This window comes from Malaya genurostris, chromosome 3, assembly GCF_030247185.1.
Source record: "Malaya genurostris strain Urasoe2022 chromosome 3, Malgen_1.1, whole genome shotgun sequence".
Taxonomy (NCBI): Eukaryota; Metazoa; Arthropoda; class Insecta; order Diptera; family Culicidae; genus Malaya; species Malaya genurostris.
In genome coordinates, this window is record NC_080572.1 from 300,113,572 (window position 1) to 300,129,534 (window position 15,963).

At 36.6% G+C, this 15,963-nt stretch overlaps 1 protein-coding gene across 6 annotated transcripts in view; it reads right to left on the minus strand.

The window, feature by feature from the left end:
* The window catches only part of LOC131439112 (RNA binding protein fox-1 homolog 2-like), a 573,206-nt gene that overhangs the window by 133,816 nt on the left and 423,427 nt on the right, over nt 1-15,963 (minus strand). For 4 of the 6 annotated variants that reach the window (XM_058609732.1, XM_058609728.1, XM_058609731.1 and 1 more), the window contains 2 exons: nt 13,719-14,207; nt 5,193-5,246 (listed from right to left, as the gene is read on the minus strand). In XM_058609732.1, coding sequence (XP_058465715.1) covers nt 5,193-5,246; nt 13,719-14,207 — 543 coding nt within the window. The remainder of the gene's footprint in view (nt 1-5,192; nt 5,247-13,718; nt 14,208-15,963) is intronic. The other 2 variants (XM_058609730.1, XM_058609729.1) reach the window with 2 other exon arrangements.

Below are 15,963 nucleotides of genomic sequence, written 5' to 3' on the forward strand. Positions count from 1 at the left end.
CGTACTACGGTGTGTTACAATGGTACATCAATCATGTGCGCTCAGTACTCCTGTCTGAACAGCGAATCGTGCTCGAAACATGTTTTTGCGTTTAAATTTACGTTTTTGCGTGTCACTTTTCATCATCTCAACATGTGCTTCAACAGTAGCTGTGGTTTGTTGTTTGGCAATGTTTTTTTTTGACTTTGCACTCAAACCTTTTACGTCGAACTGCTATATTTAGGAATCCAGTAAAATTTAAAAACCAAATTGTGTGATAAAAATATAATTGAAAGTTTTTATAACAAGTTTTAAAAAATAACTTCAAAACAAAGAGCACGAACTATAGTCCCTGACAGTAACCTCAAGAGTCGACAACTTCTGTGTTCCATAATTGGATACAATCTTCCAGCATATTTGGGTCCCATTTTTCATATTTTTCAGATTTTCCTCCCAATTTTTTTTTCAATTGTTGTAATGATCATATTGGGCTCTTTGGCTAATAAGATTGCCGACCACTGCCTTATGACGAGACGAAACCAATATACCGTCTGCGGGGTGAAACAGTCGAGTTTCAATTCTAATTCTTTCATCAATATATTGAAAACGTTTGGCTATGAAGAGTAGTGGCGTCTCGTGACAAAATTTACGGGTTGAGCACTGAGCATGTGGTATGATATCAGATGTAATAGTTTGTTGTAAGTGAAGACTAAAAATTGACGAATGGATAATCGCTCGGGATTTTCAATACAATGAAATAACAATATAACAAAATACTTTTGGATGGGATTTTTTTATTAAACTTATTTTGTATCATCAATACAACAGAAGAATTTATTGTTTAGCACGTCGAGCAAATCTGTCAATAAAACCGCTTTGACGCTGCAACTAAGACAGCAATTTGTTTTCAACTGCCATAAGCATAAGCCAACTTTGAAAGCGGATTTGGATGCAGTTAATTCCTTCAATTTGACTGGTTGTGCAGGGGCACATAAGGACGAGACGCCATTGATAAAGAGTGTCTAAAAAATGATAAATTTAGGTAATTACACCCCAGAACCGCTTTGAAGACCAAAATAGATACGAGTGCCAACAGGTGAAAATCGTTTTCTGTCATTATCGATTCTCGAAATTTCGGTTCAATATCGACACTGAACAGTATACGATTTTCACTGAAAACCCGAAAATGACTGAAAGGCTAAATGAATGAGAGTACACAATTTTAAAATTGCTGTTCCGTTCATTTCGTTGGTTGGACATGGATCTCGTTCTCATTATTAGCAAGCTGAGAGTGACATTTATTTTATGCCATTTTCGTCTATTTTGAGTCAATCAAAATGATTTTTTTTTAAATTCTGCTATTTATAATTGAAGCAGAATAAATAAGGTTCGATTTTTAGGAGTTAGAATGTTGTATCATAATATAATAATTGAACCCATTTGATGCAAGCATTGCGTTATGGCGGGGCTGGTTGATGAAACAAAGATATCGGAGTACGATTTTCCCAGTACACGAAATGTTTAATGGAAAAAATTCACAGTAGTATATGTTACTCATTCCCATAGTAACGCGATTGGTTAGCATGTTTGAACGGAGCCTGGTCGTAGAGATACCGATGATGCAGAATGCAGTGGACGTCCAAATGAGGTGGTAACACCAGAAATTAAAAAAAATCACAAAATCGAGAAGTGAAGTTGCCTGAGTTAGCTGACATCGTAAAGAGATCAAAAGAAGGTGTTGACTTTATATTGCATAAGCATTTGACTATGAGAAAGCTCTGTTCAAAGTGGGTGTCGAGTTTGCTCATTGTTGACCAAAAACGAGAACGTGTTGATGATTCTGAGCTGTGTTTGGCCATGTTTAAACGTAACGAACCGGATTTTTTGCGTCGATATGTGACAATGGATGAAATATGGATTCATCACTTCACTCCCGAATCAAAAAGATCGTCATCTGAGAAGAGAGCAATTGGTGAACCTCGTCCAAAGCGCCCGAAAGCACAACAACAGTCTGGAAAGAAGCGTTTGAAGGCTGCAATTGCAAAGAAACGACCGCATATGGCAGAGAAAAAAGTTTTTTATTCATCAAGACAATGCACCGTGTCACAAGTCAATCAAAACAATGGCAAAATTACATGAATTGGAATGCGAATTGCTTCCACATCCACCGTATTCGGCAGATTTGGCTCCCAGCGTCTACTGGCTGTTCGCTGACCTGAAAAAAATGCTCGCTGGTGAGAAATTTCGCACGAATGAAGAGGTTATCACTGAAACGGAGGCCTATTTTGAATGTTAGAGCGGCGCTGGAATGATTGCGTTGCTCTCGATGGAAATTACATTGATGAATAAAGCTTATTTTGAACCAAACAAATCATGTTCTCTTTGTTAAGCCGGGACTTTTCAGTCCATGTGTTAAGCTTGTTTAATTTTAGTCACAGTTAGTTTTCTATCAACAAAGAGAAAGCAGCATAATACTTGAAATTATAAATTTGATACGATGTACAAATTTTGCAACAATTGTTGAACTATCGAGCGAAATTCACTTTTAATGAGTGTTCTTTGATGCGACTTCGATTGAAATTTATGAAAAACAAACTACGAAAGGAAAAATGATTATTCAGCCACTTGTTATTTTTGTCAAAGAGTAGTTTCGAGCAAAGTAAGTTGTTCTATTTATAGATTTTGCTACTTTACAATTTGTATGCAATTTTAGGCCAACAAAAAGTTTTTTACGTTTCATTTTCGTTAACTTTGTGTTGCGGAAACAAACCGATAGCTATCTGAATCAATGCAGAAATTGTATGCTATAACCTTGTAATGTTTATGTTACAGCTATATCAAACAGTAGCGATATGACCATACACTTACTTGTTCATAATGATTTTGTAACGTAAAATAAACTTATATTCAACTAGTTTCAAGTTTCAATTTTCAAGCATAACTGTGATATGCTTGAAATAAGTAACGATAACTTATAAATATAAATTAGTTCAATATGATAAAAAGATGTGGTACTGGAAACTTAAATAACTATTTGGCAACTAATTATGTTGTGAAGAAACATGTCCGTACTCTTGTTGCAACATAGTTTGTACTTAGTCGTATTAGAATTAGTTGGAAACTTGGGCGGGAAAATCGACTTGAAGAGCAACTCAAAAACATTCTAACACTTAATGTTTTCCTTTATTCTTTGACTGTTTCTGGATCAAATAGCGAGGATAGAACAAAACATCAAGCATTATTCTTACACTAAATGGTTTGTTTTGCGATATCACAATTAAGTTCGGAATTCAAAGTAAGCAGGTTTTAAATAAGTTCGAAAATATCAGTAATGAGATTAGCAGAGCTCGACCCAAGTGATATCAAATACAGTCTAGACCATCAAACCATGAAAACTATCCAAATCGAAAGGTGGAGTCGAAAAACTTCAAACAGGTAAAATGCACATTTAACTGATGCAATTCGTCATCATGCCAAACTAACTCTTCATCCGACAGTAGGATACATGAAAAGGAGCAATTTTTATTTCGACTTATTTCCAGCAATTCAACTATTTAGTACGAAACATCCTAAGGGAAAGCAAATACTTCGCAGTACATAAAAATGATGACAGTTTCGAAGTCATAAAAATGCAGATTTTAACACCAAGAGAAAACTAAAACGAAAACAAACTGTAAGCAACAAACTTTCGATTGTCCATAAATGCTATTTTACACTCACACACACACAGATAAAAGAAAAACCTCTTGCCAGTGCAGCAGTAGTAACAATCATAACCAATACTAATCAAAACAAAAAAAAACTAGATTCACATTCCATACTCCATCAAAAAGAAGAGAAAAAATAAAAACCCGTGAGCTTCGGATCACGCAAGCTTCAAAGATGAGAGGAAAATAAACGAAATGTAACGAAATCACAGTCTCATGTTCAGAAAGCAAAAATAAAACGATAACGAAAATAGAAAAGTTAAAATAAATAAATAAATAGAACCGGACACGCATGTGTTAGTACAGCGCGCGCAATGTTGAATGGAGAAAAAAAAAGTGGGAAAATCCGAGCACTAAACCGAAGACGTAAAATAAAACGAAATACAGAACTAATCTACGGTTCAAGACATCAGGAAAGATTCGGGCATGTTCGAGCAAAAAAGGTGGTGAAAAATGATTATTTTCTCTCGATAGTGACGTGTGATTGAATGAGTGTACATGTGGCTTTGTGTGTTGAGCGTTCGTGTGTATAAGTGTGTGCACCTAAGAAAATGTCGGTTAGAACGGTTTTTACTAGCAAAGTAGACCTCATGAGTTGGGGAAAATAACTGACCGAAAATAAAAGATGTCTGAAGAGAAAAGAAAAAAAATTGCGTGGAAAACAACGAAAAAAAATAAGAAAAACATTGAAAAAATATAAGATATTGGAAAAACCAAAGTAAAAAGTTTGAAGATACTTATAAACAAAAATAAAAGAAAAGATTATTTTTTGATTGCAAATTGTTTTTAAGCGTAATTTCATTTTTTATATGAAGGAATTTGAGATATTTGAAAACAAAAATGTATTGATCTGACCTACTGTGGACCTTACGTACTATTCTCAATTAAAATCAGCTCCTGTGAAGTCTACCGCTAAATCAATGTTGGAAACTACTCTTCTTTTGATTTGAGTTCACATCCGAAGGGAATATAACAAACCATTATAATTGACATAATGCAATTCAAACAGACCCATCGTTATACTTGTGCCAGGAATATATCCTGCAGGGGGCACGCAGTGATACGGATAGTAAAGTTTCGCTACAGTTTCTCGGTTGCTGGGAAACCCTCTGAGGGAAAGAGAGAGAGAGGCATTAATTAATTTTCACGCTGGCAAGGATTTTAATCAACATTTCTTCACGTTTCCACTAAGGCCATTACGCGGTGGCCTAGAATCGACTAGAGATTTTATTTGCGGAAAAGAAGAATAGTTTCCTTTGTTCTGTTTCCGCACTTTGGCGATGAAGTTTAATCCTAACACTGTTTCAGATAGAGTTCGTAAGCTTTTGTACAATCCCTAAGGTTATCGTCATAAAGATTTGACTATCTTCTGACTAAAACGAGAATTTATGAATTTCAAAACAATCTAACCTATCACTACTAAACCCTAACATCCTGACAAAGAATAAATTTCTGTCAAATTAGTGTCAAAATAATCATAGCACATGTGAGAATCCGACTACATACCTTGCTGCCACGCTCGTTGAATATGATTTCCACGTCCAGGATGGTTCCGTATTGCTGTTTTGGGGGCGAGTAGAAAGAGAGGGATAGAAAGTTTAAAATTAATCTGTGAATGTACATTGGTTGGAGTGAGTAAGCTACAATTGTACTAATGCTAATAAATCCCGATTCGAGCGAATGCCGCACTTGAAATTGAATAGAATTTTAATGACTGCTACTACCAGGACCAGGGTTTTAGGGAATAGTTTGCATTAAATTTAAAGTTACACACTCGTCGCTTTGGCAGACGAGCTGACTTGGCAGAATACTATGGCACAACTCGATTCTCGAATCAGAAGCATTTGGCTTTTGAATTTTGATGTACGGGAAAGTTGTTTAATTACTGAACACATGGAGTTGGTAATTGTTGCGCACATACAAGTGCTGACCTATGATTCAGTCAGCAACACCATCTTACTATAATTGCTACTCGTCGAAACCAATCTAAATTTGTCAACAAAGATAAATGATAAACTCAATCAATGCAGACATTTCGTATGATTGTTTCAATTCATTTAGTCATGATAGAGAAATTCTTAGTATTGATAAAAAAGTTTTTCGACTACAACTGCAGATTCCTTGCCAGATCAGTAGCTTTCGAGCAAACTTAAATTTGTTGGGAACATAATTAAGTTTCAAGTTGTTTGGGTCCTGAAACTGCTCAAAACCCTATTCCAATTAATCAATACTCTTAAAGATGCATCCGTCAAACTTGGTCAGCATCTACGAAAAAAGTGTAGGTACAAGTCCTATGGTTTGACAGGGAAATATAATGAATTTCGAACCATTGGTCAGTAATTCCATGAGAAAAAGATATGCGATCTCTCAGAATATTTGGTACAACCGTTCTTCATCGGAAAATATTAGTCTGGTATTTTTTTTATTTCCATGTCAGGATGGATCAAATTATTTTTCTAGTTTTTGGAAAACTGGCTTTTTTCAATTCATAACTTGGTAATCACTGGAACCTAAAATGGTTTTTAATATCAGGTAATTTATCACCAATATACCTATTTTTCGCTCAATCACTGAGTAGGAGAGTGTATTTATAATCGCTTGTCACCTTCTCTACTAGTGCCAGTCGCTGACTGGAGCAGATTGTTATGGAAAATCAAACCGCCATTCCCGATCAGAAGGTAATAACAGAATTATAACAACTGGAGTAATTTATTTCAGAAATATTTTGTAGCAAATTTTGGAATATTTGTAAGCTGTTAAAATAACAAAAATCATAACAAAAAATACTCTAGCCGGAACAAAATCGTAACAAATTTTGAAACGTTCGTATCACAATTATGATTGAATTTGATATAACTACAGAAGTCCGAAAGCAGAAATTTATAACAATAGTTGTAATAAATTAGATAGCAAATTTAACAAAGAAAAACTATATCACAGCCTGTTGAATGATTTTTTTTATTAAATGAATAATTTATTTAGTGATCTGATTTCTTCTTTTAGTTCTTTGAAATTATGATCATTATATTGCGATATGAAACAACGGAAGAACTCATTTGTTCAATTAATGAACATTATCATGAGTCTTGCAATTGAAAATAAAACATCATAACTGATTTTTTTATTATATAGTTACCATAAGTTTTAACTTTCAACCTTTCTAATTTGTTAAATATCTCAAAACAACACAAATTGTTATACATATCAACTGTTGATATACTTGTGTTATGATTTTGTTATGTGCATCTAATCGGGTTGTGTTTATCTATAGGTATAGAGCAAGACGACTAGTATTTGATGAACAGAGATGATGTTTGGATGTATGGTACCGATCGTGAGACGGCTAGGATGTAGACCATGTTCGATGTACGCTTTATTATGCCTAGTCGTGTTTTAGTGCTGTGTCTATCACAAGACTTAGGGTGGCGAAGTGGTAGCGCGTATGCACGGAATAAGAACGCAGGTTCGAGTCCTGTCTCTGTGCGTATTTTTTTCTAAAATATCGTCTTTTCTGTACGGTTTTCATTCATTTGGCTTCTCCAATATATGTTTCCAATCAGTCATTGCAAAAACTGAACTTTTTTTTTTATTTAATAACATATTTTAAGGCACATTGCGTTAAGCTATAAGATGCCGAGGGCATATGTTTAAACTACTTAAACTAGATTTTTTTTATTTTCACACCATATGAGCTTTGGGAGATCTAGTCTTCAACGGGTGGTCGGCAGTGGCTGGCTGGATCTTGTACGCTGGAGTAAACTGGCACGACGTTGGTACGCATCACTGTTGGTCGCATCTTTTCGTTCGTGTGGGTCCGCGGAAAACACCCCCGAAAAAAAACTGAACTTATTTATGGCGACTTTATGTCAAACCAATCAAATTAATGAATCGTTAAATCTTATGCTTTTTCATAGTTTAACATTTTATATCAAGATTTGTTCAACTTGTCTCAATTTACAAAGTGGTTCGAAATAAACCCTGGTTCTTCGAAATGACAAAATCATTATAACATCTAAATATATCGATTTTTTCAAAACATGAAAGTCCTAAATCCCATGGCATTTTTCTTCTAGTTTAGTATACACTTCTTCAATTTTGAATAAATACGATTTACGGATGAGTTATCAGTCAGAACCAAAGTATGGTTCGTTGCTTTCAACGAATTCTATAGCTCGTCTCGCCAAAGAACACTTGCCAGCTGGCAAGCTTCTTGGGATAAAGATGATCTGGGTCGGTGGATGCATTCAATTATTCCGAAAATATCGACAAAGGCATGGTTCAGGGGACTGGATGTGAGTAGAGATTTCATTCGTGTGATGTCCAGACTCATGTCCAATCACTACACGTTAGATGCACATCTCCTTCGAATTGGGCTCTCCGAGACTAATCATTGTGCTTGTGGCGAAGGTTATCGAGATATTGATCATGTCGTTTGGACATGCGTGGAGTATCGTGATGTCAGATCTCAACTAATAAATTCTTTGCGTACCCAAGGTAGACTATCCAATATCCCAGTTCGAGACATTCTTGCTTGTCGTGACCTTTCATACATGAAACTTATTTATCATTTCATAAAGAAAACTGGAGTTTCAATTTAATAAAGGCCCCTTTCAAGACTTAGTTCTGATCCCAGCTGCGTCCATGAGTTCAACCAATAGCTAAATTAGAATAAAAATAATGTAATGATACAAACAAACTCGAAACAGTTTATGAAATTATTAACAAAATGTCTGAAAATAACAGCTTATTTTATAATTTATAGAAGTTAATCGCTTGGTTCAAATAATATTTCCGAGTAGATTTCATAATTAATGACGAGTTACCTAAGATGATATTTAAGTAATAAGAGAATATGTTTTAATAAATGCAAAACGTTGTGACTATGTTAGAATTAAATTAGGATAAGAATATTATGTAAAAGTGATGCTACGGCGAAGAAAAACTTATGTAAACTGCCTTAAGAAATAAACGTATTTATGAAAAAAAAAAAAAGTATGGTTCGAAATTTCTCTTTTTCTTCTACAACTCAAATTAGAGCTTTAGACGGTGTTATTGTTATGCCATGAGTTAGTTCTTCACCGTCATTGTATTAAACGGAAGTTTTGAATTTCTCTCATTGACACTCATTTCCAGTTTTTCCGACCCGGTGCAAGGATGCAAGCTGGTTTTGTGCACTTGATTTGTATTTGTACCGAACCGGAGCAAGTACCGGGTGCATGGGTGCGGTTCACCGAACCTTGTTTGTGTCGTGTAGATCTATTGAGTCACAGAAGTAAGTATGTGCCGTCTGATATATTGGAAATTTTTCCTCTCGTTTCATTTATGCTTTTAATCCATTGAAAATAACTACACGTGTTCATATACGCGTGTTTGTATAACGGTAAACCGGTGTGCTAATACAATTTGAAGTCCATAAGATTGACGCAAAAACTGAACACGATACATGTTATAAATTTAATTGGATCATTAGATATTAAATTATTCATTGTCAACACTGATTACAAGACTCCGAAAGGCATGTCAAAGCACTAGTGAACTCTCAAGAATTAACAAGCAAATTAAATACTGACGTCACGAAGAAAAAGCTAATTAAGTTAAGTTGATAATCAAGTGAATCAATATGTAAATACTCAACAAATAGAGTAATATCCACTAATCAAACCAGTGGCGTCTCGTGGTTGCGCACTGAGCATGTGGTATGATATCAGATCTAATAGTTTCGCTTGTGTTTTTCAGTACAACTAAATAACAATATACTTTTGGATGGGATTTTTTTTTATTAAACTTACTTTGTATCATCAATACAACAGAAGAATTTGGTGCTTAGCATGTCGAGCCAATTTGTCAATAAAACCGCTTTGACATTGCAACTAAGACAGCAATTTATTTTCAACTGCCATAAGCATAAGCCACAGAAGCCTCTCTAGAGGGTGCGTATCCAAGTTCGGTATCATTGGTACCATCCGACCTGATTTCATCGAATAATGAATAGAGAATCTGGTTGTGCAGTGCACATACGGACGAGACGCCACTGAATCAAACATATAGTTACATATGAAATCCGATTAGTGCAGTAACCATTAGAATTATTTGATCTCAATTTTAGAGAAGAAACACTTCTCTAAATGTGTGTGTTGATTTTATATTTACTGTATTCTAGTACTTTTCAGTACTAAATTTCGTTAGTTTCTTTTAGTAATAAATCAGCGGAAATCCAGGATATTTAAATTGAAAGTTTTCAAAAGCTTCTCAAGAATCTGGGACTATTTGACTCATAAAACTCTGGTGCACTTTTTGTCTATGAAGGACTATGAATAAAACAGCACAAGCAAGCTGTAGATGTTCAACACTTGACAACCATTTATTTTATTTCACGTATTTTTAATTCGTACCCCTATAGAAAAAAAAAACAAAACTTTTTCGCCAATACTAATAAGTTTATATGAAACCCTGCTACTTCAATATTCAAAATAGATTTTAACAGTGACAATAGTTGTGTAGTCCAACGTCAACAGTCAACCCTTGTAGTTTTTCAAAGCAGTTGATAGAAGATCTCGGTGAAGTTTAAATTGAAAAGCATCAATCGAAAAGGTGAGTGGATTGAATATTTATGAGGTGAAATCGATCTATTTTGTGATTTAATACCGGATGCTATCAAAATTTTCGCAACCAAAGTTTTTTTTTCATCATTTTCAAAATGTCTTCCGATTTCAGTTACTGGCACCCCAAGGTGTTCGGTTAACGGCACCCCATTTTTTTTCGACAAATCACGAAACATTGTCAGTGATATGCAGAGATGTCAAGTCTGCAAATTTGTCTGTAAGTTATTAAATTTCTTAGTTAACATGTAAACCTTTTTTCGTTCAAAGACTTTTAAAACTTCGATTGTTTGCAGACATTCGTCAGAAATTACAGACCTTTGAGAATTGGCACGATATTTTCGTTTTTGCTAGCTAAACTTATTGTATTACCTGGCATCTCTGGTGATATGCAACACGTGGACAACTTGACGGCTCCAATACATCCGTCATATAAGTAAAAACTTCGGTTCTCTGGTTCTATTAGCCATGGCGACTTCAAACAAATCGTCCAAGTCAAGGAAATAAATTCGACTGCAGCAACGTATTCAATCCCGCGAAGCCGGTGAAAGACCTTTTGTCACAATTGCCTCCGAAAAGAATAAATTTCGTTTCTTTTAAATAATGGCAGTTTTTACTTATATTTTCCCATTTTTCACTCGGCTTTGTGTCGCGCTCGGTGTGGTGCGCTGTAAAACCGATCCAACTGAGAAACAATGTGCATCTATCATTTTTGCACCCGGCACAAATTCGATGCGGTGCATGTGAAGACCAGTGCAGTAAAATTCCTTTCAATTCAATGGAAACCGAATGTGGAACACACTGACCATCTCTCTACTGCAGTGCAGTTCGCACTCTGACACACACAACATTCGCTTACTTATCGAACCGGCAGCATTCAGTTCTTCAATCGATTCTCTTCAAATCAAAGCTCAGTTTAACCATTGAAACATTGTTTAATCCGGTTTGATGTGCGGGGGAAGTGACTGTTGTAGAGTAGCCGTTCCCGTTTTCGATCATTTTCAATGTTTCAATCCACTTGATGAAATAAATAAATCAATAGTTTCTTCCTTCAGTTTTCATTTTTAATACTTTACTCCATTTATAATTCTATTCATTCGACTTTGTTCACTACTAGACTAGACTACTTGGCACTTGAAACTGAGCAAGCAAAACTTCAAATGGCTAGGTACGATTATTCAACTGACGATGAATTCTGGGAAATTCATTTGAAAATGGCAGCAAAACTCATATGAATTTGTATCGATATGCTGTCGGTCAGTGGCCATAAATTTCATTTTCATCTGATCTGATATCATTTCGATTGAAAGTAAAATTTTACCGCACTGGTGAAGACTGCTAATTTTATATACTGTTGCTATTCCTTCTATCTTACGTTTTCAAATGGGCTATTAAAAGACTTGATCGCAGTTTTCAAGCGTTCGAAAATTGGCCCCAAATCAGGATCCTCCAGTATTTACCTTGGATGGAACAAAAACAGGAGAACTTCGATGCAAATGATTGCCTTTCATGTGAGGTGTTAAGGGGTATAGAGACCTTCTCCACGGCATTCACGAACCGCACAGAGTGCAAATCTGTCCATAACTAACGTGGGTTTTGTGAAGGGGCTCTGTACAAGCATCTCTGCACACTGTGAGGAATAAAGCTAATGAAAAATTTAAGAAACATGTTTCTTGGTTCGACAGATCACGCGTGAATCGTGTCTTGTGTCATTGTCAAACTTGTTCAGTGTGGTCTATAATTTGATCATGAATCGACTTACGAACGAACAATGTTTGCAAATTATTGAATTTTACTGTCAAAATTCATGCTAGGTTAAGAGAGTGTTTGTCGAGTTGTCGCATCTGGAATGAAAACCAGTCAGAAGCATTGCAAGAATTACCAATACATCCCAAAAAAGTCACTGTTTGGTGTGGATTATGGGCCGGTGACAAAAATGCTCAAAATGGAAGAATTGGACATGTCTGACACGTGGTTTCAACAAGACGGTGCCACATCCCACACGGAACGCGAAACAATGACCAAATTGAGAGCCGCTTTCGGTGAACTGCTTATCTCACGTTTTGGGCCCGTCTATTAGTGTGATTTAACGCCTTTGGACAATTTCTTGTGGGACCATGTGAAGGCTTATGTCTACAAGGATAAACCAGCAACGACTGACGCACTAGAAGCCAATATTGAAGCATTTATTCGTGAAATACATTGATTCCAATAAAGCTTTCATCAATTTTCTTAAATGTTTTGTGTGTTTTTAAATTAAATCATATATCTCCTTTGATTTCTTCAGCGTTCCAACAACGTTTATGGCATTTTCCCCGTATACAGAAATATAATTTCTGAGAACTCTATTTTATTATTGCGCCGCACAGCATACCGAAAGCGCGTAGAAATGTTGAATCACATTGCAATAATTATGCAAGCATTAATAATTGAATACCAGTTCTCTATAAATAGTTAAATTTTTTGCCACAAAATGATTGAATTACTGAAAGTGACTCATCACTGCGTGTGTCACCATCGGGTCTCCAGTGAGCACTGTCACCGCTCAGCTCTGTTTGCCCAACGGGTCCGTAGCTATACGACGGTGCAATCGTGCTGGTACCCGGGGTTTATCTTGCATCAATCCACTTGAAATATCTTCAGCTTGAGCGACTTTGTGTTCATTTCATTAGACCCCGACATCGATAGCTTCCGTAATTAAGCAATTTGCCGGGTAATCTGCTGCTGCTTCCGAGAAATTCTTCACATGTCCATGAACGGAGACACACATGCCATCGTCGCAGGAAAGGGAGCGAGCGCACACACACACTACTATCTGTGCTCCTTATGAACGTGCGATATACTAATTAAATATCTTCATGATGGGAAAATGCCTCAACGATTCCAGGTTAATCATCCAGTGCAATCATCGATGAGTGAGAATTGAATTTCTTGTGAATTTCTAGTGTCGCCTTCGTGTAGGAGGAACTCTATTGATGGTATTTTGCTTGAAAATCTTGATACGTGAGTTGCATCATGTCTCAAATGAAGATGATTAGAAGCTTTTTTACTATAGCTATTGTACCAATAGTCATCTCATGAGTGCGGTCGTCATGTTATTTTGTCGATTACTCGACTTTCAATCAACGAATTGTGAAAAAATCGGATGCAATATCTTTGCTTCGGCTTCAAGAAACAATACTGCCGATCAAATTGTTCGAAAATTACTGCTGTTTTAGCGACGCGAAAACTCAATACGGGATGCACTTGATTTCATCTTAGTCTTAAAGCCAATCTATCGAACGGAGACAGCAAATCTCACTCTAACTAATCGTTTTCGTATATGACTACTGGAGCTGAGATGAAAAGGGAGTGCCGTTACCCTAGATCGAATGAATCTAATAACAACTGTGCTTAAACTCTATTCACTAGTGCAAATTAAAAAAAAACTTACCCCAAACATAGACCTCAGGTCCGGGTCCCGGAATCGGAACGGTATGTTCGACACGTGTAATCGCTTTGGTTGTCCTTTGGCGTCGGCCAGTGCGTTGGCGGCTGCCACCGCTGCGGCCACACTCTGGGCTTGCTGATGTTGTTGCTGTTGTTGCTGCTGTTGCTGTTGTTGTTGGTGTTGCTGTTGAACTGCTTGGCTTTGGGCGGCTGCGGCGGCCGCTGCTGCCACAGCTGACAGCTGCTGGACGGCCGTACTGAGTGCAACCGTTCCGGAAGCGGTCGTGGTCATGGTACTGCAACCGCTGGTCAAACCGGAGCTGCTGCCGGCCCCGCCGGGGCTACTGCTGCAACTGGTGGGACTACCGGCGGCTATCGAACTGACCACCGCTACGGACATTGCCTGGTCCGACGGTGTGTTATTACTCTGGTTGCTGTTGTTGGCACTTGAGACTTGCGTTTCTGGTTCCGTTTGCTGCAATAATTCGGTCTTCTTATCGTGGTAAACGAACGTTTTGTGTCGAGGACGTGTGTGTATGTATGTGTGCGTGAGTGCGTATGTGACGAATGTGGCATGTGTTGATGTTGATTCAGCACGACATTAGGAAAACGCAAACCAACGGCGAAAGCAATGAAATAAAATGTTGAATTTCGATCATTTTTGGTAGCGTGAAACGAAAAGAAAAGAAGAAAACAAATTAGCATATACAAATAATTTTCATGGAAATTTTCTAGATGTTTTTTTTCTCCTGCGAACCAAACTATCAAAAACTTGTAATCATCTAGAATGCTAACGATTCGCAATTTCCGTTAAAGTGGCGTGACGAAGGAGTTAACGCCATGATTGCGTTGAAATAATCGTAAGCAAAGCTAATGGTAACTAATCTAATGAACACTAAGGACTTAACTAGCGTAATCTGCTAATCGTAATAGTCATCGTAATATAAAGCGCGCGTGTTGTATGAAATGACTTGAGAAAAAAAGGCTAGCATTGGTAGAATGGAAAACTTTATCGCCTTTCCGATGGTCGGATGGTTCCGTGGAAGGTGAGACGGTCGATTGTGCATTCATGTCACGATGCTGGTGTTAGAAAAAGTAAAACGTTCCAGAGATGTCTGAGGTTATTGTTTCTTTCTGAACAACTGCTGCATTTTGAACTGAACTAAAAACAGTTCATTCGATTCATTGTTCAATTCAGCGGAACGATTAAATGAGAAATACGCTATTGAGAGAAGTCATCGCACTACATTTGGAAACTTGGTGACGGATATCATCATCAATCAAATGTTTCACGGCTCACTGGATAATACTTTTTTCACGAATGTATGATTGAACGTAATTATTTATGTGTTCTAAGAAAGTAAGAATAAAACGGAATCGATGGTTCTACTGTCAGTCACAAATGCGACATTTACTGGAGATGATATGGTGCTTTGTTCAAGTGACAAAACTTTCAGAATTTTTTGCTAATTGAACTTAAAGATTACTTTTCCGCTTCTTTGTTCGAAACCATGAATCAGATTGTAGCAAAATTAATTGTCATTAGCAAACAAATAAACATCAAAAGCTCTAAAGTGCTTCCCTGCGATCAACGAACAGATTACGTGTTGAAAAGTCATATATATCACCTTAAATTTACTGTAAACTGCTCTACTTTTATCACTGCCAATTAAAAACAGACTATAAGGAAACGATAGATAAATGAAACATCGAAACATTCTAATTCGCAGAGATCTTTTGAGACAAACGCACCAGAAAGCAACCCGATGAAATTGTGCTGAAGACGTAAACGTTACTGCGTACGTTTGACTGACACCAAATCAAACGATTAAGGTTGAAAATTCGATATACAAACGCTTCGAATCCTTCGCCAGGTTGTCAGAATCAAATTTTGTCTCAAATTTTTGTCTGATTTGGTTTTCCTTTGATAATGATAAGTAAAAAAATTTTTCGCAGCGACTATGCAATCACTATTTCTTTATGAGAAACGGCAATACAATAATACCAATATAGACGTTACGTCTTAACACAGACGCAAAGTTGAATCAATCCACGCTTGTTTAAATATTCACAAACACGACTGCAATGTAGTTGAATTTTGAATAGATAATAAATTAACAATTAGCAACTATGCACTTGCTCATCTCACATTATCTTCTGTTTATCCCAACCGTAATCAGTATCAAAATTGGTTTCCAGCTTTCCTGGAAATTAAATTTTCATCAGTATAATCAACAGAAGCCGTCTAT